Source organism: Mustelus asterias, chromosome 17, assembly GCF_964213995.1.
Source record: "Mustelus asterias chromosome 17, sMusAst1.hap1.1, whole genome shotgun sequence".
Lineage (NCBI taxonomy): Eukaryota > Metazoa > Chordata > Chondrichthyes > Carcharhiniformes > Triakidae > Mustelus > Mustelus asterias.
In genome coordinates, this window is record NC_135817.1 from 14,865,057 (window position 1) to 14,888,861 (window position 23,805).

At 45.9% G+C, this 23,805-nt stretch overlaps 1 protein-coding gene across 1 annotated transcript in view; it reads left to right on the forward strand.

Moving 5' to 3' along the window:
* The first annotated feature begins 19,682 nt into the window (after positions 1 to 19,682).
* LOC144506344 (serine/threonine-protein phosphatase with EF-hands 1-like) overlaps positions 19,683 to 23,805 on the forward strand; it is a 103,413-nt gene continuing 99,290 nt past the window's right edge. The window contains exon 1 of the mRNA XM_078232322.1: positions 19,683 to 19,767. Coding sequence (XP_078088448.1) covers positions 19,683 to 19,767 — 85 coding nt within the window. The remainder of the gene's footprint in view (positions 19,768 to 23,805) is intronic.

Here is a 23,805-nt window from a genome sequence, read left to right on the forward strand (position 1 = left end):
GTGTGGAGTTTGCATGGGTCTCCTCTGGGTGCTCCAGTTCAAAGAAGTGCAAGTTAGGTGGATTGGCTAAATTACCCCTTAGTGTACAAAGATGTATAGGTTGTGTGGATTAGCCATAGTGAATACACAGAGTTTTGGGGATAGGGTGGGGGTCCGGATTGGATACTCCTTTGGAGAGTCGGTGCAGATTCAATGAGCTGAATGGGCTCCTTCTGCATTGTAGGGGTCCTGAGTTTCCTGGAAGTGTGTGACGGAAACCCATTGACCAGCTGAGGATTAAAATGCAGATGCTAACAGGATTTTGATTTTACTAAAAACCTGCACACAGAGAGGAATATATCTGCAGATTTATTGTGGGTCAGTGCACTTACAAAGCAATGCTTTTTTCTAACTCTGCAGAATCATTGGGCAGGATTATCCGATGTTCGTCCCGCCACCACTGCCATTGAGAACAGACAAGAATATCAACACTCAGCCAAATCTCCATTCGTAACCGGAGAATCCCAGCCACGGGTGAGGTTGGAGGATTCCAGCCATAATGTTTATTATTTTATCTTATTTTATCATCAATTAAAAAAGCTTGAATTAGATTGTCTTGGTTTTGCACAAATGATTGACTTGATTTTCTGGTTTGAAGGTATTGGTTTGATTTCTATCGAAGTAATTGGTATAATTAAACTTGGGTTTATCCATATTCTATTGCATGACAGACCATATTTATTCATGGATGTGCTTTGTAAAATTGATAGGGTGGAACAGTTCAAAGCGTTCCCTTTCAAGCTGCAGTAGATTGTGAACAAACCCAGTTCAGAATACCTTCCTATTTAAGAGATGCGAGGCCTGAATTGGCTTTCATTAAAGGCTGTATAGAATTTAATTTAAACTTGCTTTCTGTTACCATGGTAACTCATTTCTCGTCAGACATATCAAGTGGAAAATGCCATTGTAAAATGCGATGGGTGAGGCTATTTGTTTTTACATAATTTCCACTTCTTTTTGTGAACCTATTCTTGTTTGCTGGCCTTTCATGAAGCCTTTTTCCCATTTTATTTTTAATCTCAGGAGAGGTTCAGGATGAATTCCAATTTGATTATTCCAATTCTGTGGCTGCTATGAATGATGGATGACGCATGAATCAAATTACGTTTTCTATGCAAGGTAGTTGACCCAAAACACTAACTCTGTTTCTCTTTCTCCACCGATGCTGTCTGACCTATTGAGTATTTCCAGCATTTTAGAAACATCTCACTTTATAGCAGGACAAAGAACAACAAAGAACAAAGAACAGTACAGCACAGGAAACAGGCCCTTCGGCCCTCCAAGCCTGTGCCGCTCCTTGGTCCAACTAGACCAATCGTTTGTATCCCTCCATTCCCAGGCTGCTCATGTGACTATCCAGGTAAGTCTTAAACGATGTCAGCGTGTCTGCCTCCACCACCCTACTTGGCAGCGCATTCCAGGCCCCCACCACCCTCTGTGTAAAAAACGTCCCTATAATATCTGAGTTATACTTCACCCCTCTCACCTTGAGCCCGTGACCCCTCGTGATCGTCACCTCCGACCTGGGAAAAAGCTTCCCACCGTTCACCCTATCTATCCCCTTCATAATCTTGTATACCTCTATTTGATCTCCCCTCATTCTCCATCTTTCCAGGGAGAACAACCCCAGTTTACCCAATCTCTCCTCATAGCTAAGACCCTCCATACCAGGCAACATCCTGGTAAACCTTCTCTGCACGCTCTCTAACGCCTCCACGTCCTTCTGGTAGTGCGGCGACCAGAACTGGACGCAGTACTCCAAATGTGGCCTAACCAGCTTTCTATACAGCTGCAACATCAGACTCCAGCTTTTATACTCTATACCCTGTCCTATAAAGGCAAGCATACTATATGCCTTCTTCGCCACCTTCTCCACCTGTGTTGCCACCTTCAAGGATTTGTGGACTTGCACACCGTTCGGCCCTTCAAGACAGCTCCGCCATCCAATAAGGTCAAGACTATCTGGTTCTTGTCTCAACTCCACTTTCCTATCTTCTCCCAAAACCCTTGACTCCCTTGTCGATCAGAAATCTGTCTCAGCCTTTAATATCATCAATGGCCCAGCCTCCATTGCTTGCTGGGATGGGAATTCCAGACTAATGACTCTCGGAAAGAAAAGAAAATCTCTTCATCCCCATCTTAAAAGGTAGATCTTTTATTTTTAAACTGTGTCACTTAGTTCTAGTCTCTCCCACAAGTGGAAATATGCTCCCTATATCCACGCTACCAAGCTCCCGCAGGATTGTATATGTTCCAATAAGATCACCTCTCATCCTTCTAAACTCCAATGGCTACAGGCCTCACTTAGAACAGTGCAACGACTTTTAGAAATCCACGCATTGCTGTTGTTTACAAATGCAACATTAATATCCATTGGGATTTTGAGAAGGCCAGTACTAGGTGCACCCTTCAGCCTTGCCCCCCTGCCTCCACAGATAACTGCCAAAAATGAATATTGTGCATTAGTATGATCAAAAATGTTGCATTTATAATGATAGATTTATTTTACATGAAAGAACATAATGTTACGTAGAACCATAGACCCCGTACAGTGCAGAAGGAGGCCATTCAGTCTTTTAAATCTACACCAACTCTCTGAAAGAGCATGTTACCCACCCAACCCGCCTCCCCCATCGCTGTAACCTGGCGCATTTACCATGGCTAATCCACCTAACCTACACATCTGGGACACTAAGGGACAATTTAGCATGGCCAATCCACCTAACCTGCACATCTTTAGACTATGGGAGGAAACCAGAGCACCTGGAGGAAACCCACACAGACATGGGGAGAACATGCAAACTCCACACAGACAGTTGTTAATACAAAAATGAGCAGGTAAGGTGGATTGGCCATGCTAAGTTGTCCCTTAGTGTCCAAAAGATGTGTAGGTTAGGTGGATTAGCCATGGTAAATGGGCAGGATTACAGGGATAGGGTGGAGGTGAGGGCCTGGGTCAGGTGCTCTTTTGGAGAGTTGGTGCAGACTTGATGGACCGAATGGCCTCCTTCTGCATTGTGGGGGTTCTATGGATTGTACAACCACTGTGCCACCGTATAGATTGTATATTCTCATTCTTGTTCACTTTTCACAGGAAATGTGAAAAGAAATGTATATTAGAATCACAAATGGCTCATATACTGTGTCTCTGTAACAGTTACTGGGTGATTTTATGCATAATTTATGCAGTCAATAATCATTATCAGAGAGTGGCCTGGATGAAATGATATTGGTTGGAGTTCTTCAGCCTCCCATTAGCGAGTTTCTGTCAGGATCAGAAAATCCGCAACTAGCAGACAATTGGACAATTCTGGCCATTATTTACTGATCCGCAATTGGAGCAATGTAGATGCACAAATTTGTAAAACTTTGCATAAACAGAATAAGGAATGTAAAATGATATATTGGGAATGACTGCATGGAAATCTGTATATATGTTGGTATGTGTGGATGTGTATCAATAGATCTAGCACTGTCATTCTCACTACCGTAGCCTGTTGGGTTACTTATGTAGTTTAATGAACAGTTCTTTCATTTTTTTGCTGGAACTTCTCCTTCCCCCAAAACTTTGCCGCTCTAGGTACTGCCTAGAGTTTTTGTTGTCCAGAGTCGAATCAGGCCGCCTAACTTTGGGGGCCTTCAGAAAGCAGTTAGCAGAATTCCCACCATTATTACCACCTGTGGATGGGATTATGGAAGATACAGTCTAATGGTTCTAGATTCTAAGACGTGGGAGTAGAAGTAGGCCATTCGACCTATCAAGTCTGCTCTCCCATTCAATGAGACCATGACTGATCTGATATAATCCTCAACTGCACTTTCCTGCTTTATCTGCATAACCATTAATTCCCTAACTGATTAAAATGTCTGTCTCAGCCTTGAACATTCCTAATGACCCAATCTCTACAACCCTTTGTGGTAAAGAATTCCACAGATTCACTACCCCGAGAGAAGAAATTCCCCTTTACCTCTGTCTTAAATGGGTGACTCCTTACTCTGAGGTGATGCCGTCTGGTCCTAGACACTTCCACAAGAGGAAACAACCTTTCAGTATCTACTCTGTCAAGTTTCCTGAGAACCCTATATGTCTCAATAAGGTCACCTCTTATTCTTTAAACTCCAATGAGTACAGGCCCAACCTACTCAACCTCTCCTCATAGGAAAATCGCTCCATACCAGGGATCAACCTCAGGCCAGCCTCCAACGCTGGTATATCTTTCCTTAGATAAGGGGACCAAAATTGTTCACAGTGTTCCAAGTGTGGTCTAACTAGTGCCATGTATAGTTTGAGCAAGACCTCCCTCTTTGTATACTCCATTCCCTGTGAAGTGAAGGCCATTTGTCTTCCCCGTTAACTGCTGAACTTGGAATCATGAAATTATAGAAAGTTCACAGCATAGAAAGAGGTTACTTGACCCATCGTGTCTATGCCGGCTGAAATACAAGCCACCCCGCCTAATCCCACTTTCCTGCATTTGGTCCATAACTCTGCAGGTTATGGTGCTTGAGGTAAATATCCAGACACCTTTTAAATGAGTTGAGGGTTTCTGCCTTGACTACTCTTTCAGGCAGAGAGTTCCAGATCCCCCAACAACCCTCTGGGTGAAAACATTTTCCTCTGTTAATCAGGACTGAGTCATTGTGACAATGGGGAAGTCTTGATGCTGTTGCCGCTAACCACAGGAACTGGACTGGAGTGCACAGAATTTGCATTCATGTAGCACCCAGCACAACCTCGGTGTGGTAACTTGAGACCACAAATAAGGTAGTCAAATGAATTTTTAAAGAATGATCTTCTCTGTATAAATAAGTAATGAAGTTTACCAATAATAGTAACTCAGCAAAACATGAATAACAGTAATAACTATGAAAACAGGAGCACTAGTAAAACAAGTCTCAGTTACAGGTCACCCAATGGCAGACTGAGAAGCCCTCCAAAACCTGCACATGCTCAGAACCCTATCAGACACCAGTAAAACAATTACATTGGAGAAAAGGCTTATAAGAACATTCTGTACTCAAAATGATACTCAGTAACAGGATGCCTGTGTACTGTGCAAGGCAATGGGCCAAGTGCTGGAAAATGATTTGAATAGATAGGTGCACAATGGCTGGTGCAGACATGATGGGCCAAAGGGCCTCTTTTTGTGCTGTAAAACTCTATGGGTAAACTTTTATGAGAAAAATGTCCAGCTGGCGTGAAGATGGGAAAGTTGCAGATCTGATTTTTGGGTGAGTTTTTACTCCCAGTCTTGTGCGCATAGTGCATGAAAAAAATGGGCTAGACTGTTTCTAGCTACTAGAGGCAGTGGGTGGGGCTAAACTCACCAGCCTGCTTCTTCAACCAGCAGAAGGAGCTATTGAAGGAGTTCCAACAGCAGAGGCCTGACACACAAGAGAGAGTTCTATCAGAACTCTGCTGCTGCAGCCAGACTCAACTCAGACCCCCATCCCACCCCCTGCAATCACAGGGGCTGACAACCGATCGCGAGCCCCACACCGCCCAAAAATATCGTCCCTGCCACCTCGCCGCCACCCAGGCCGATCACACTTCCCTGCTCCCCCCTCCAATCTGATGCAGAGCGGCCCCCCTTCCTCTCCCCACCAATCACCTGCAGAGTGACAATGGGCTCCACCTCCCTCCCTTCCCCACTGATCGCTTGCAGAGCGATAGCCCCCCCCCACTCCCCATACTGATCGCAGGGAGAATGTGCAGTAGCCCTCCCTCCCCGATAGGGCTGCCCTGGCCTGGATGTGCTGCTCCAGGCCCCACCCTCTCCAGGCCTTCCCATTCCGGCCCCTCCCATCAGGCCCTGGCCCCTCTAGGCCCTGCCCCCTCCAGGCCCTGGGCAGTGCCAAGGTGCCAGACTGCCATTGCAAGGCTGGTAGAAATCATAGAAACCCTACAGTACAGAAAGAGGCCATTCGGCCCATCGAGTCTGCACCAACCACAATCCCACCCAGGCCCAACCCCCATCTCCCTACACAGTTACCCACTAATTCCTCCAACCTACACATCCCAGGACAAGAAGGGCAATTTTTAGTATGGCCAATCAACCTAACCCGCACATCTTTGGACTGTGGGAGGAAACCGGAGCACCCGGAGGAAACCCACGCAGACACGAGGAGAATGTGCAAACTCCACACAGACAGTGACCCAAGCCGGGAATCGAACCCAGGTCCATGGAGCTGTGAAGCAGCAGTGCTAACCACTGTGCTACCCGTGCCACCTAGGTACTGCCTAAGGGGCACTCGTCCCTTGCCCTCGGCCTCCTGTTCTACCGGCGAGTGCAACATGACTTCCCCGTTCATGGGGAGCAGGTGTTTTCCCCGCCGGAGGGAACCTCTTTCAACGAGGCCATAAAGGCAAGTGAGCCCAGACGAGTGAGCACCGGGCTCGCTAATCACATGGAAAACTCAATTTAAATAAATTTGAATAATTTATGCAATCTCTCGCCTGAAATGGGCAAGAGGCTGACCGTGCCTGAAATCCGGTGCCGGTAAGATCACGCGAGCCGAGAAACCGGGCGTGTTCCATCGATGGGTGGGGTGAGACGGTAAATTCGTGGTCTATAACTCCATGACTCATTGCCCTCTAATCTGACCAATCACTTTAAATCTACGCTCCCTTCGTCACTAACCTTTTTGCTAAAGTAAATATGTCCTCCCGATCCACTCTATCCGGGCCCCTCACAATTTTATGCATCTCAATCAAATCACCCCTGTTTGCAAAGTTTGCTTGTTTTATTATTTATCAAAGTAAATATTTTCTGCCCATGAATTTAATTCCCAAATAACCAGTGTTTCTACAGGGCTGCTGCAGCTTTATAAACCGGTCACGTGACTGCACATTCTACCCTGGTAACATTGAGCAGAGGCTGTGCACTGCACAGGCTGGCAGGGTTTACACACTGAAAACGGAGACAGCCTGTCCACAGCAGAAGACATGTGAGCTCCTCAGGGCTGCTGCCTTCGCAGGACTGAGTGGAGGACTGGCACGGAGCTGGGCAACTGGTGAATGGACTCACGGTGCCCGAGAGACCCCCAGCACCACAGCTTTTTTTGCTTGAGAGGTACCAGGAACAGTTATCTTGAGCTGCTGAGGGTTTGAAAGCTGTTTGACAATGGCAGCGGACTGGCTTGCAGCAAGCACGATGACATTCAGGTCTTACTGATCTGTCTCTGCAACATGGGTAATGAATAACACTGTTTGCTATTACCGGTTCTGTAGTGACGGAGAAGCGTTCTGTATGTGTTTAGTCCAGTTTTGTCCATGATTATTAATGTCTTGATAGTTAATTAGCATAAAGCTAGGTGACTGGCAATTGAAAAAAGATTTGGATTTTAGTTGCACTTCCAATCTGCAGTTAACTGAAAGTAATTGGACGCATCGTATGATCTTCAGTATTGAAGACCATCTTCATTTGTCATCCCAGCTGTGTGGGTGCGAAGGTGGCTGATGAGTCCAATCTTAGCACAATAAGTTGTAGTGCAGTGAAAACAGGACAGTGAGGTTGGTAGGTAACTGGGGGCACTGTTGTCATGGTTTTTACATTCCTTTCACTTGGTTTGAGCTGACACTATCCATTGTTCCTCGTTTGCTGATCCGTCTTTGGCAATTGCACTCCTCCAGGCTGAGTGATCCTGGACAAGGGTCTCCCATGATGCTGTGTCAATTTTAAAGTCCTTGGGGGAGGTTTTCAGGGCATCCTTGAAGCGTTTCTTCTGGCCGCCAGGGGATCGTGTAGCGTTCTGCAGTTTACCATAGAAGATTCACTTAGGGAGTCAGTTGTCAGGCATTCTGGTGACATGTCCAGCCCATTGGAGCAGTTTTTATCATAACACTGTGAAGATGCTGACCATGTCGGCTCTCCCGAAGGAGAGGAGGCTGACCACGAGGGTTGCCAACACTCCAGGGTTGACCTGGAGTCTCCAGCAATTGAAGATCAATCTCAGGAGGACACTGCTGTGTACAAGCCCGGAGAAAAATCATCTGGACATTAAAAAAAACCTTTCTTTAAAAGAATTTATTTGACCATTTCTCTTTACCAGATATAAAAAATATTGAAAATGGGGAGGAAAAAGCTGTTTGGCTGACAATCAAGCATTGTCCAATTGGGAAATGGGACTTTTTGCTGTCCAATTGGTGCAGTGTAATAATTCTCATTCACCAGTTTAGGGAAAAACAACAATTTGTTTATTTACAGGTAATGGCTATGCAGAGGCTTGTAGCCCCATGGCTGCAGTCAGCTCCTGAGAAGATTCTGGAACAGAAACCCCTGCTTCCCAGGGGTGATCCCTCACTCTGCTCCCTGATTGGGTTCCCGGGTCATGTGCTCCTCCCTCTGCAGATTTTATTTGATTTATTATTGTCACATATATTGGGATACAGTGAAAAGTATTTCTTGTGCGCTATACAAAGAATACCATTTATACCGTACATAGGAGAGAAGGAAAGGAAAGAGTGCAGAGTATAGTGTTTCATAGAAGCATAGAGAATAGGTGCAAGAGTAGGCATTCGGCCCTTTCAGCCTGCACCACCATTCAATATGATTATGGTTGATCATGCACTTTCAGTATCCCATTCCCGCTTTCTCTCCATACCCCTTGATCCCTTTAGCCACAAGGGCTACGTCCACCTCCCTCTTGAACATATTTAACGAACTGGCTCTAACAGCTTTCTGTGGTAGAGAATTCCACAACTCTCTGAGTGAAGAAGTTCTTCCTCATCTCAGTCCTGAATGGCCTATCCCTTATTTTTAGACTGCGACCCCTAGTTCTGGGCTTCCCCAACATCAGGAACATTCTTCCTGCATCTAACCTGTCCAGTCCCATCAGGATTTTATATGTTTCTATCAGATCCTCTCTCATTCTTCAAAATTCCAGTGAGTACAAGCCCAGTCGATCCTCTCTCTTCATATGTCAGTCCTGCCATCCCACACTATGTGGGAATATGAGATAGAGGCAATAACAGAAATGTGGCTTAAAAATGGGCATCTTGGAACTTAAATTCAATTAATAAAATCTGCAAGCTAGTCTCAGTAATGGTAACCATGACAACTACATGGATTTTTGTAAAAACCCACCTGATTCACTAATGGCCTTCAGGGAAGGAAATCACAGCCATGTGGTTGACTCTGCCCTCAGAAATGGCTGAGCAAGCAAGCCACTGGAGATGGGTAACAAAAGCTGGCCTTGCCAGTGATGCTGACGTCCCACATGAGCGGATTTTAATAAACGGTGAGGACTGGGTGCTTAATATTTGCCAATTAAAGCTGTTCAGAAAAGATAGGGAAGCAGAACATGGAGATGGGTTGGCAGTACTGATTCGGAAAGACATTCTCACGGTGAAAAGAGAGGATGCCCTTGAGGGGAAAAGAACATTAGGTTAGAGTTGAGAAGCAAAAGCATCATGGCATTTGGGGTGTACTGTAGGTCTCCAAATCGTGAGAGAGAACTAGATGGACAAATCTGCAGGTAAATCACAGAGACGTGTATGGGCCCTAGGCCAGAATTTTACATTGCTCGGGCGGGCATGTGCCTGAACCGGAAACGGGTGAAATCATGCGAGTAGCCATCAGGTTGCTTGTTGCAACATCTCATGTACGTGAGCAATATTTCAGTGGGCGTTGCACAAAAGAGTTGGAAGCCCCCCTCACCCAGTTGAAATGTTCCATGTATGTCAGACCCAGAGATGTCCCTTTGTGTGTGCAAAGGCCTCTGGCTAAGGTACTGTGCCTGTTTAAGAAAACTAACCATTCATTCATTTCTATCGTAAGTTCTAATTATGTATGAATTCTACTGATTATTTCACATAACTAATATATATTTGCTTCACAGTAGAACCATAGAACCATAGAAAATTGCAGCTCAGAAACAGGCCTTTTGGCCCTTCTTGTCTGTGCCGAACCATTTTTTGCCTAGTCCCACTGACCTGCACTTGGACCATATCCCTCCACACCCCTCTCATCCATGAACCCGTCCAAGTTTTTCTTAAATGTTAAAAGCATTTACCACTTTATCCGGCAGCGCATTCCACACTCCCACCACTCTCTGCGTGAAGAAGCCCCCCCTAATATTCCCTTTAAACTTTTGTCCTTTCACCCTTAACCCATGTCCTCTGGTTTTTTTCTCCCCTAGCCTCAGTGGAAAAAGCCTGCTTGCATTCACTCGATCTATACCCATCAAAATCTTATACACAAATCTTATACAGTACTGCTGTAGAAAACTATCTTGCATTCCAACAATTTTTCCTTCACAACATTAGTACTTATTAGGTTTACCCAGTCATGTGTGGATTGAAATTCCCCATGATTATCCTGATTAATGTGATTTACATTACTTCAGCTGTTGAAAAAAAGTAGAAAAAGGTGCACCTTTTGCCCCTGTGCACCAAATTTCCAACTCAGTGCTCAATCTACGTCTCACTCAGGTGCAGTCTTTCTGTGACAAGGCAAAGCTCTCTCTCTAGAGTCTTGAGGGTAGTGGGAGCAAGCAGAGTTAGAATCATAGAATTCCTACAGTGCAGAAGGAGGCCATTTGGCCCATCGAGCCTGCACCAACAACAATCCCACCCAGGCCCTATCCCCATAACCCCACATATTTACCTTGCTAATCCCCCTGACAGTAAGAGGCCAATCAACCTAACCCGCACATCTTTGGAGTGTGGGAGGAAACTGGAGCACCCGGAGGAAACCCACGCAGACACAGGCAGAACTCCACACGACACGCAAAGCCGGAATTGAACCTGGGTCCCTGGCGTTGTGAAGCAGCCGTGCTGACCACTGTGCCACCGTGTAGCCCGAATTGTATGAGGGGGAGACTTCTAGCACATGGCTCTCATCATCCCTGTGATAAGGAGCGATGTCTCCATGCACAGGATGTGTTAGCTGGAGGAACATTCATCCTCCAAGATGTCCCCTTCACCTGGAAGGGGTGGAATGTGTGTGAACATGAAAGCAATGAGCAGCAAGAATGAATCCAGACTTCCAGACAGCGCAAGTTAGCTTATATTTACAAATGCCAAAACTGTATCCAATGATTGTACACCCATGCCAACCCTGTGCATTTAGAGCTTTTTTATTTTTCTAACTTTTCCACTACATCTGAGTGAATCCCTGACATCAACACAGAGGTGGAGGCAGCCTGCTGACTGCAATGCCCTGTTGTCTCACAATTCTGGCAGGCATCCTGTGGTGGTCTGAAGCCTGGTGCGCCCAATGCTGCTAAGGGTGTCCTGCTGGGGCGGCAGGTGCACCCTTCTCAGCCTGACATGAGTTGATGGGGTCACGATCGGAAGGGATTTGGAACAAAGGGGCACCTTTGGAGTTTTCTGCCTGCACGCCCCCAGGGTGTCTTTCTGACTGTGCAAGGGCCCCTCCCTCACTCCTTGAGAGGCAGAGGCAACTGGAGGAAGATGAAGGTGTCCTGTGCCCCTCTCGTGTCTGGCCATTGCTGAAACATAGCCAAGGCTAAAGAGATGAGTGCAGGTTGGAGGGCAAATCTGGCAGAAACTGTGGATTCTGCTGGACCTGGGTCTCCAAGGCAGCCACCATCGTTTCCATGGTGACCTGGAAGTGCTCACGTGTCAAGAGCAAATGGAACTGAAGAATGTAGATTGGGGGCAGATGTTTGAGGGCAAATCAACATCTGGTATGTGGGAGGCATTCAAGTGTAAGTTGATAGGGATTCAGGACCGGCACATTCCTTTAAGGATGAAGGATAAGTATGGCAAGTTTTGGGAACCTTGGATAACGAGAGATATTGTGAGCCGAGTCAAAGAGAAAAAGGAAGCATTTGCCAAAGCCAGGAGACTGGGAACACATGAAGCGAGTGTGGAATACAAGGGAAGTAGAAAGAAACTTAAGCAAGGAGTAAGGAGGGCTAAAAGGGGTCACGAGAAAACATTGGCCAGCCGGATTAAGAGCATATATAAAGAGCAAGAGGGTAGCCAGGGAGAGGATTGGCCCACTCAAGGACAAGGGAGAAAATCTGTGCATGGTGCCAGAGGAAATGGGCGAGGTATTAAATGAGTACTTTGTGTCAGTATTCACCAAAGAGAAGGACTTGGTGGATGATGAGTCTGGGAAAGGGTGTGCAGATAGTTTGAGTCATGTTGAGATCAAAAAGGAGGCGGTATTGGGGTTCTTGAGAAACATTAAGGTAGACAAGTCCCCAGGGCTTGATATGCCCCAGAATACTGAGAGAGGCAAGGGAGGAAATTGCCGGGGCCTTGAGAGAAATCTTTGTATCCTCATTGGCTACAGGGCAGATACAGTAAGAAGTTTAACAACACCAGGTTAAAGTCCAACAGGTTTATTTGGTAGCAAAAGCCACACAGGGGAGATCCCAGAGAATTGGAGAATAGCCAATGTTGTTCCTTTGCTTAAGAAGGGTAACAAGAATAATCCAGGTAATTACAGGCCGGTGAGCCTTACATCAGTGGTAGGGAAATTATTGGAGAGGATTCTTCAAGACTGGATTTATTCCCACTTGAAAATAAGTGGACATATTGGTGAGAGGCAACATGGTTTTGTGAAGGGGAGGTCGGGTTTCACGAATTTGATCGAGTTTTTTGAGGAAGTGACGAAGATGATTAATGAAGGTAGGGCAGTGGATGTTGTCTACATGGACTTCAGTAAGGCCTTTGACAAGGTCCCTCATGGCAGACTGGTGCAGAAGGTGAAGTCGCATGGGATCAGAGGTGAGCTGGCAAGATGGATACAAAACTGGCTCGGTCAAAGAAGACAGAGGGTAGCAGTGGAAGGGTGCGTTTCTGAATGGAGGGCTGTGACAAGTGGTATTCCTTAGGGATCATTGCTGGAACCTTTGCTGTTCATAATATATGTAATTGATTTGGAGGAAAATGTAACTGGTTTGATTAGTAAGTTTGCGGATGACATAAAGGTTGGTGGATTTGCGGAAAGCGATGAGGACCATCAGAGGTTACAGCAGGATATAGATCAGTTGGAGACTTGGGTGGAGAGATGGCAAATGGAGTTTAATCCGGACAAATGTGAGGTAATGCATTTTGGAAGGTCTAATAAAGATAGGAAATATACAGTAAATGGCAGAACCCTTAAAGAGTATTGATAGGCAAAGGGATCTGGGTGTACAGGTACACAGGTCACTGAAAGTGGCAACGCAGGTGGAGAAGGTAGTCAAGAAGGCATATGGCATGCTTGCATTCATCGGCCGGGGCACTGAGTTTAACAATTGGCAAGTCATGTTGCAGCTTTATAGAACCTTAGTTAGACCGCGCTTGGAATATAGTGTTCAATTCTGGTCGCCACGCTACCAGAAGGATGTGGAGGCTTTAGAGAGGGTACAGAAAAGATTTACCAGGATGTTGCCTGGTATGGAGGGCATTAGCTATGAGGAGAGGTTGGAGAAACTTGGTTTGTTCTCACTGGAACGACGGAGGTTGAGGGGCGACCTGATAGAAGTCTACAAGATTATGAGAGGCATGGACAGAGTGGATAGTCAGAAGCTTTTTCCCAGGGTGGAAGAGTCAATTACTAGGGGGCACAGGTATAAGGTGCGAGGGGCAAGGTTTAAAGGAGATGTACGAGGCAGATATTTTACACAGAGGGTGGTGGGTGCCTGGAACTCGTTGCCGGGGGAAGTAGTGGAAGCGGATGAAGTAGTGACTTTTAAGGGGCATCTGGACAAATACATGAATAGGATGGTAATAGAGGGATATGGTCCCCGGAAGGGTAGGGGGCTTTAGTTAAGTTGGGCAGCATGGTCGGTGCAGGGTGGGGGGGCTGAAGGGCCTGTTCCTGTGCTGTAATTTTCTTTATTCTTTGTTCTTTTATAAGAGAGCAGGTGGATGCACTCCTCCATCTCTCGTGCCTCTCCGTTGATAGTCCTACCTGATGCTCCCCTGCAGATGGCAGATGAATGGCAGATGGAGTTTAATTTAGGTAAATGCGAGGTGATGCATTTTGGAAGATTGAATCAGTGCAGGACTTACTCGGTTAATGATAGGGCGTTGGGGAGAGCTACAGAACAAAGAGTTCTAGGGGTACATGTTCAAAGCTCCTTGAAAGTGGAGTCACAGGTGGACAGAGTGGTGAAGAAGATATTCAGCATGCTTGGTTTCATCGGTCAGAACATTGAATACAGGAGTTGGGACGTCTTGTTGAAGTTGTACAAGACATTGGTAAGGCCACACTTGGAATACTGTGTACAGTTCTGGTCACCCTATTATAGAAAGGATATTATTAAACTAGAAAGAGTGTAGAAAAGATTTACTAGGATGCTACTGGGACTTGATGGATTGAGCTATAAGGAGAGGCTGGATAGACTGGGACTTTTTTCTCTGGAACGTAGGAGGCTGAGGGGTGATCTTATAGAGGTCTATAAAATAATGAGGGGCACAGATCAGCTTGATAGTCAATATCTTTTCCCAAAGGTAGCGGAGTCTAAAACTAGAGGGCAGAGGTTTAAGGTGAGAGGGGAGAGATACAAAAGTGTCCAGAGGTGCAATTTTTTCACACAGAGGGTGGTGAGTGTTTGGAACAAGCTGCCAGAGGTAGTAGTAGAGCCGGGTACAATTTTGTCTTTTAAAAAGCATTTAGACAGTTACATGGGTACGATGGGTATAGAGGGATATGGGCCAGATGCAGGCAATTGGGATTAGCTTAGGGGTTTGAAAAAAAGGGCGGCATGGACAAGTTGGGCCGAAGGGCCTGTTTCCTTACTGTAAACCTCTATGACTCTATGACTCTATCTCGTTGAATCTCCAGTCTATGTCCGAGGGCCAATTGCAGTCTCAGACTCGACAGGGTTCTGTTCTCCAGCAGTGTCTGAGTACGAGAGAGCACAGCTCTCACTGCTTCCCCTTACTGCTGTCACGATGTGTCAGTGCAGTGACCCCTAGTGAGGTACCCCGAGCATAGTCTTGAATTATGACCACAGATGTGTGTGTCTCTGAGCTGGTGAAGGGTGCAGGTGAAGGCTATGAGGGCTCTAAAAGGATGAAAGGGTTTTCTTCCTCTTCTGAAGTGGCCTGAACCCTAGTTCTAGCTTCTGTGGAGGATACTGGATGCCCTCTCTTCTTGCGGGTACCTGAGATGGAGAAAAGAGAGAATGAGAGACTGCCAAGACTGGCTTAGACATTGCACACATCAGGCACACCAGGTTGGTCCGAACTGGTCTCTGCCTCCTCGCTGGACTGCTGGGAGTGGCCAACTGTGCCATCGGTGCAGGCATAGTCTCTGTCTCCCTAGACATGCTCTCTGTCTCCCCAGACACAGTGTCTGTCTCCCCAGATATGGTCTCTGTCTCCCCAGACATGAGCTCTCTCTCCCCTCCACCTCCACTCTGCAGTTTGCTGCTCCTATTGTGATTGTATCCACAGTTCCGCAATGACACCTCTTGTCTCCTCTCTCTCCTCCTGTTGTGGGCCATCTTGCCCTGCATGAAGACGGATAGATTAAGTGTGAGTGAGCATGTTGGATGAAAGAGCGGACCAGAGCCTGCAAATCCTACGGAGTATCTCACCTCCTAAGAACTGCCCCCCCCCCCCCTCAAAGTCTGTACAAGACACAAATCAGGGGAGTGTGAAGGAATACTCTCCACTTGCCTGGATGAGTGCAGCTCCAGGAACACTCAAGAAGCTCAACATCATCCAGGACAAAGCAGCTCACTTGATTGCTAACCCTTCCACAAACATTCAGTCCCTCCATCACCGATGAACAGTGAAAACCATGTGTACAATCTACAAGATGCACTGCAGCAACTCACCAAGATTCCTTAGGCATCACCTTCCAAACTCACCACTACTATCATCTAGATGGACAAGAGCAGCAGATACCTGGGAACACCACCATCAGGATATTTCCCTCCAAGTCACTCACCACCCTGACTTAGAAATATATCACCGTTCCTTTACAGTCACCAGGTCAAAATCCTGGTACTCCCTCCCTAACAGCACTGTGGCTGTACCTGCACCTCAAGGACTGCAGTGGTTCAAGAGAGTGGTTCACCACTACCTTTTCAAGGGCAATTAGGAAGGGGCAATAAATGCTGGTCTAGCCAGCGACACTCACATTCCATGAAAGATGAAAACAAAGTTATTGCTGAGGTGAGTTTGGAGAGTGGGAGGTTCACTTACCCTCACTGAGCAGATGAATTCATTTGTCTGGTTCCTGCACTTCAGAGCTGTCCACTTTTGGACTCCACAGGTGCTGACCACCCCTGGCGACCTCCACCCAGGCTGCTGTGGTCAGGCAGGAGGACCTCCTGCTTCCATCCATCAGAGTGAGGACATCCCGCCTTTCCTGGAATGGTTGGGGAGAATCTCCTGGGGGGCACCTTTGGAGTGTGGGGCTGGCGTTTTCTGCCTTTTCATTGGCGGTGACTGAGTGGCTGTCCGGGGCAGTGGGGCACTTTAGAAGATGGTGCCTGGATATGATGGAGGGGAGCACGATACCTGCCTGCCCTGCTTGACATCAGCCTCGTGACTGCATAATTAATTAGGTGAACAGCGCACGATTCAGAAATGTCACTTGCCCTGCTCTCCAGTGAACATCACTCCGAGTTCCTGCTCCCAGCACTGGGCCGGAATTCTGCAGCCTCGCCTGCAGCTGGGATTCTCCAGTCCCGCTGCAGTGAATGGAGATTTGGCTGAGCGCCAAATTTTCCGTTCTTGCTAATCAGACCAGCTACATTTTCTACCAAATCATTTATATATACTACGAACAACAAAGGTCCCAGAACGGATCCCTGTGGAACACCGCTAGCCACAGTCTTCCATTCAGAAAAGCACTCCAATACTGCTACACTTTATCTTTTATGGCCGAGCCAGTTCTGTATCCATCTTGCCAGCTCTCCTCTGATCCTGTGTGACTTCACCTTTCGTGCCATTCTACCATGAGGTTCCTTGTCAAAGGCTTTACTGAAGTCCATGTACACAATATCCTCATCTATCATCTTCGTCATTTCCACTTGGGGAACGCTCCAGCTTCTGGTATATATACATTAAAATATTTTCCTATCAATCATCTTCTTTGCCTCCAGCCTACTTAGCAACCATCTCTTTGATTTCCATATCTGAGGTAACACACACCCCACAGACACACGCACACACACACTCACACACACATACACACACTCACATACACTCACACACACACACACACACTCCAGTAACCATACTGGTGCCTCCTAAAATCCATGGATGTAATGCGGCTGGACAATGCTTTTCAATCACTAGTTGTTTGATTAACTTACAGTGTTTGTGCAGAAAGCCTTCTATTGTGTATAGAATCAGGAAAGCTTTACTGTTTAACTCCTAATTCTGTTCAGTGTCATGTGTGACTTGTCCTGAAACCCCATTATTTATTCAGTGAAATCAATCTAAGATGAGTGATTAATATGTATGAAGTATAAATCCGAACGTAATCTCAAATTCTGTGTTAAAATAAATTCCAGCTCATTTGCCAACCTGGGTCATAGATAAGATGATCAAAGACAGTCCTATTTCATTTGAACTTTGCTTCGTTCTATGTGGAGTAATGGAGGGATAAAGCGTGGTGCTTTTTCACTTTGTATGTAGTGACTGTCTTTGCTTTTGGGGAGATTGCATTACAGGCAGTGATATTACAGGCAGCGATATTACAGGCAAGTGATATTACAGGCAGTGATACTGATGAATCATCCTGAGCCCACCGGTTTAGGTCAGGGATTTTCAGTTCTGTATTCGGGGTGGGGGGATTGCACACAGGGTTTCCTTGTGAATGCTCTTCTTTTAAACAGAAACTTTCTTCCAAAAACTGGCTAATTTAGAAAGAGAATGTCAGAGTTAATGGACGAGATTTAGCAGCCATAACAAGATTTTTGCCAGCGAGCTCTCGGTTTAAAATCTTCCCTGCCTCTCTGCCGGCAACGTAATCAGGTCCATGCCCAGAATGGGTGTGAATCTGATTTGCAGGCAGTTAAATCAATTTAAATATTCTAAAAACTCTCAACACCATATCGTCCAGCTCTGTGGAATGCTCCTCCCACTGTGGCGTGACGTCACACTGCCGCGATTCACCATTGGTTTTCGGAAATGAAATCCAGTGGAGAGGACCACGCTGGGGGTACAGATGTGCCTGGAGACCCCGGGGATTGAGGGCCAGGGCTGGGCATTGCCCCCTGGCACCCTGGCAGTGTCAACGGGCACTGCCCCTTGTTAGTGCTGGGGTAGCGCCAGGGGGCACTGAGTTGGGCCCTGCCAGGGGAGTTATCCTCCTCTATTGGGCAGGGGGATTCCCAATATGTGTAGAGGTGGGGTGGGGTGAGAGGAATGCGTGCCAAGTTCAGCATGGGGGCTGGGGGAAGAGAGAGGAGAGTGCAGCCTAATATGTGGTGGTGGCAGGAGGTGGGGTGGGGGTGGGGTCACTCCGAAACTTATGTGGGGTGAGAGGGAGTCGTCCACGGCCATTGGAGTGTGGGAGAGAGTCTATTATTTTCACAGATCGGGGTACCATTCAAAGATGACGCCCTGATCTCTGTGGAGTAGGCCTTGCCAACTCTATCAGGCCCCACCCGCCAGAGTGATGGCACAAACCACGCCCCTGTTATTTTTTGACAGAGTGTCAGAAGATTAGGAGTGAAAACCCGACAGTGTTTCTGGGGAGAAACACACCGGTTTTCAATCAGAACCTGACACTTTGTATTTTAAAAAAAATTTCACCCAATGCTTTGTGTCCATATGACTCTAGAATCATTCAGACTTGAAACGTTAATTCTGTTCCCCACTCCACAGATGCTAGCTGACCTGTTGAGATTTTCCAGCATTTTCTGTTTATGTTTCAGATTCCAACATCCGCAGTATTTTGCTTTTATCTGATGTTCAACTGTTTTTATTTGGCAGGTAACTGCTTCTCCCTCTCTTTGAAGAAGGATGTGACATTTTCAATCCTCTAATCCTTTGAATCAACCCCTGAATCTAAAGACAAATGGTTGGAAGGTTGCAAACCGCACCTTAATGATTTTTCCTCTCTCAGTCCTCATCCCGACCACACCAGGTATTGAGTTCTGCTCAACCTCCCTTCATTCCGTATCTCAGCAACTTGCTGGCTCACCACAGCTTTGGCAAAGTCCCTTCCCCTGGAAAACGCTGAGCCCAAGTTCTCATTTTGGACAAAGTTAAAAGGTTGTGTTCAGTCAGACCTGCTGAGATTTTCCAGCATTTCTGTTATTCATTTAGTACCTCAGCCTCCAAGTAATCTCCACTATGATTCCTAATAAGCCCTACGGCATTCCGATAACACTTTTGCTGTTACTATGTCAATCAAAAACCTTTGGGCTCCCTTTTCGGTTCGCGGCAGGTGTGACAAATGGCCAATATATATGACAGCAATATGAAACCACTAAAGCTCCCAGTGTAATAATTAATTTGGCTGGGAGGTTGAGGCCTAGATCAGTTTTCAGGTTATGTGACTCCCTTGCTTCTTCACAAACAGCCTGATCACTATCCCCGTGCAATTGATTTTGCTCCCTGATGTTGTACTTCCCTCCCTGTTTTAGAATGCTTCTTCAATCGGTGATTTCTTGCTGACGCTCCCGGTAATTGGAAGGATGCTACTGAAGGAAAGGCCTCCAAAGGATGATGGTAGGCGAATGAGAGGGAAGGAGGTGTGGCGCCTGTGATGTTGAGATGGATTGATGAAGCTGCAGAAATGGGTTGTAGCTCGTCAGCTGTTATGGAGAACCAACCAAGGAGATCTGACATAGGTGGGTACTGATGGCATTACTCTGCACTGTTTAAAACCTCCCTTGTCAACAGCTAAACAACAGAGCTGCTGCTGTTGAACATAATCATTTACAAAAGCAAATCTGAGCTTACAACTGTTAGAATTGAAGTAAGTGCCGCCAGGATCTGAGCGCTGTGGGAATTTTGGATTCTCAATCACTCGCCTTGTAAGGTTACTTTAGACACATCACAGACTTTCAAAATGTGGGATTGTTCACCTTAGAACACTGAGGTTAAGAGCAGATTGATAGAAGTGTGTAGAATTGTTTAGGATTTTGATGAAACACACACATTAGGAGCCCCTCGAAGCCCTTCAATGAAAATCAGGGCTGATCTGTTTCTATTTATCCATTTGTGGGATGTTGATGACTAGGCCAGCCGTTGTTGCCCTTCCCTATTTACCCTTGAGCAGAGTGGTTTGCTCAGCTATTTCAGAGGACATTTAAGAGTTGCTGTGGCTCTAGAGTAGTCATGATGTGGAGATGCCGGCATTGGACTGGGGTAGAGTAGTCCAGACCAAGTAAGGACGGCAGATTTTCTTCCTTAAAGGTCATTAGTGAACCAGATGGGTTTTTATGACGATCGACAATAGTTTCTTGGTCATCATGAGACTTTTAATTCCAGATTTTTTTTATTGAATTCAATTTTTACCATCTGCTGTGATGGGATTTGAACCCAGGTCCTCAGAGATTCACCCTGGGTCTTTGGATTACTAGTCCAGTGACAATATCACTTTGCCACTGCCTCCTCAACTCCATTTTTTTCTGCCTGCCGTGTCACCAGCTTCCTTCTGTTTAAACAATAGAGCTGCTGCTGTGTACTTGACCATTTAAAAAACGAATCTGAGATTACAACTATTAGAATCAAAATATGTGAAACATATAACTGGACTCTCTTGTCAATCAAAATGGTTGATGCTGTCCACTGCTTGGAGTCTCATCTGGCATGGGGGAAAATGGTTGTGGTTGTTGGAGGCCAATTATCTCAGCTTCAGGGCATCTCTGCAGGAGTTCTTCAGGGTAGTGTCCTAAACCCAACCATCTTCAGCTGCTTCGTCAATGACCTTCCCCCCATCATAAGGTCAGAAGTGGGGATGTACACTGATTATTTTACAGTGTTCAGCACCATTTGCAATTCCTCAGATACTGAAGCCCATGTCAAAACACAACAACACCTGGACAATATCTAGATTTGGGCTGACAAGTGACAAGTAACAAGTGCCAGGCTAATAATTGCAGAGCAGTCTTAAATGTCACAGTAACTCTCCACTGAGAAAAACTGAATCACTCCTGTCATGTTTGATGATATAAACAGGATTATTTGGTTTTGAAGGGATCTATCACCTCTCTCTGCCATGTTACACAAACCATGGTGTTAAAGATGCAGCTTCTGCTGTACTAATTGTTGTGATATTGTGTGTATACCCTTGCAATGTAAAGGTACTCGGCCAAGCAAAGGTTAGTGTGAGAATAGCATTGTCCACAGTATAATGTATGGAATTACGTGGTAAGAGACTTAGAACACTCTGGACGTATCCTACTTGCATGGAAGCAGTGCCATGCAAGACAGTAGCCTGGGATCTGTAAATAGTCAAAGGCTAACAATGAAGGGTTCATTTTAAACATACAATTCTCAAGATCTCCTCATTGAGACATCTAAAGAACCCATATCACAACACTGATGACTCCCTGTTGACTGTTATAAAGTGCAACAGATTGATTAGCTTTGCCTTTCAACATTTCATGTTCTTTTAGCCCAAACGTGTGCATGATGAAAAATTAAAGGAAAGCTTTTTGATAATCATTGCTAGAGATTACAACTGCAAATTAACAGATAGGAGCAGATGGGTTGGTGGGGTTGTTTGGCCCAACTGTCTGCCTCCCTTACTGGCTATATTCACATCTAGGTGTCTCTGGAGAGAGAGCACGCAATGTCTACTGGTGCATTTGAGGTCTTCTGCACCCACTGGGCACTGCAGGGGCTGAAATACATCATCACTCCCAGAAACACCCTTTATATTTAATTAGGTATTAGAAATTTCCTTTCAAGTTTTATCTTTTGTTACAGTTTTCCTTCAAGGGGATTGTTAATTTGTTGATAAACTTATTTTTTGGTTTTAAAAGAGTATCTAGAAATATGGAGGGGTTTGGAGGTGCAAGCTTGTCTCTGTAAACCAGCAACCCCACTTTTTTGGCACCCCATCCACCACCTTCACCATTCAACAACCTCCACCACTGATGCACAGTGGCAACCTTCTACAAGATGCACTGCAGGAACTCACCAAGGTTACTTAGGGAGCAACTTCGAAATCCACAACCTCTATCATCTAGAAGGACAAGAGCAGCAGATTCTTGGGAACATCTCCACCATCCTGACTTGGAAATATTTTAAAATTCAATCAAGGGACATAGACATAGAACATAGAACATTACAGCACAGTACAGGTCCTTCAGCCCTCAATGTTGCGCCGACCTGTGAAACCAATCTGAAGCCCATCTAACCTACACTATTCCAATATCATCCATATGTTTATCCAATGACCTTTTAAATACCCTTAATGTTGACGAGTCCACTACTGTTGCAGGCAGGGCATTCCACGCCCTTACTACTCTCTGAGTAAAGAACCTACCTCTGACATCTGTCCTATATCTATCACCCCTCAATTTAAAGCTATGTCCCCTCATGCTAGCCATCACCATCCGAGGAAAAAGGCTCTCACTGTCCACCCTATCTAATCCTCTGATCACCTTGTATGCCTCTATTAAGTCACCTCTTAACCTTCTTCTCTCTAATGAAAACAGCCTCAAGTCACTCAGCCTTTCCTCATAAGACCTTCCCACCATACCAGGCAATATCCTGGTAAATCTCCTCTGCACCCTTTCCAATGCTTCCACATCCTTCCTATAATGCGGCGACCAGAACTATACGCAATACTCCAAGTGCGGCCGCACCAGAGTTTTGTACAGCTGCAACATGACATCATGGCTCCGAAACTCAATCCCTCTACCAATAAAAGCTAACACACTGTAGGCCTTCTTAACAACCCTATCAACCTGGGTGCCAACTTTCAGGGATCTATGCACATGGACACCCAGATCCCTCTGCTCATCCACACTACCAAGTATCTTACCATTAGCCCAGTATTCTTGTTACTCCTTCCAAAGTGAATCACCTCACACTTTTCCGCATTGAACTCCATTTGCCACCTCTCAGCCCAGCTCTGAAGCTTATCTATGCCCCTCTGTAACCTGCAACATCCTTCCGCACTGTCCACAACTCCACCGACTTTAGTGTCATCCGCAAATTTACTAACCCATCCTTCTACGCCCTCATCCAGGTCATTTATAAAAATGACAAACAGCAGTGGCCCCAAAACAGATCGTTGCGGTACACCACTAGTAACTGAACTCTAGGATGAACATTTCCCATCAACCACCACCCTCTGTCTTCTTACAGCTAGCCAATTTCTGATCCAAACCGCAAAATCACTCTCAATCCCATGCTTCCGTATCTTCTGCAATAGCTTACGGTGGGGAACCTTATCAAACGCTTTACTGAAATCCATATCAACTGCTTTACCCTCATCCACCTCTTTGGTCACCTTCTCAAAGAGCTCAATAAGGTTTGTGAGGCACGACCTACCTTTCACAAAACCGTATTGACTATCCCTAATCAGTGAAGGTGCCTGTCCAGGGATTATTGTGGTATGCTGCGCCCTGCATAATCTTTGTTTTTAATTCATTAATGAGATGTGGGCGTCACTGGCTCGCCCATCATTTATTGCCCATCCTTAATTGTCCTTGACAAGGTGTTGGTGAGCTGCCTTCTTAAACCACGATGTGGAGATGCCGGCGTTGGACTGGGGTAAACACAGTAAGAAGTTTAACAACACCAGGTTAAAGTCCAACAGGTTTATTTGGTAGCAAAAGCCACACAAGCTTTCGAGGCTCTGAGCCCCTTCTTCAGGTGAAGAAGGGGCTCAGAGCCTCGAAAGCTTGTGTGGCTTTTGCTACCAAATA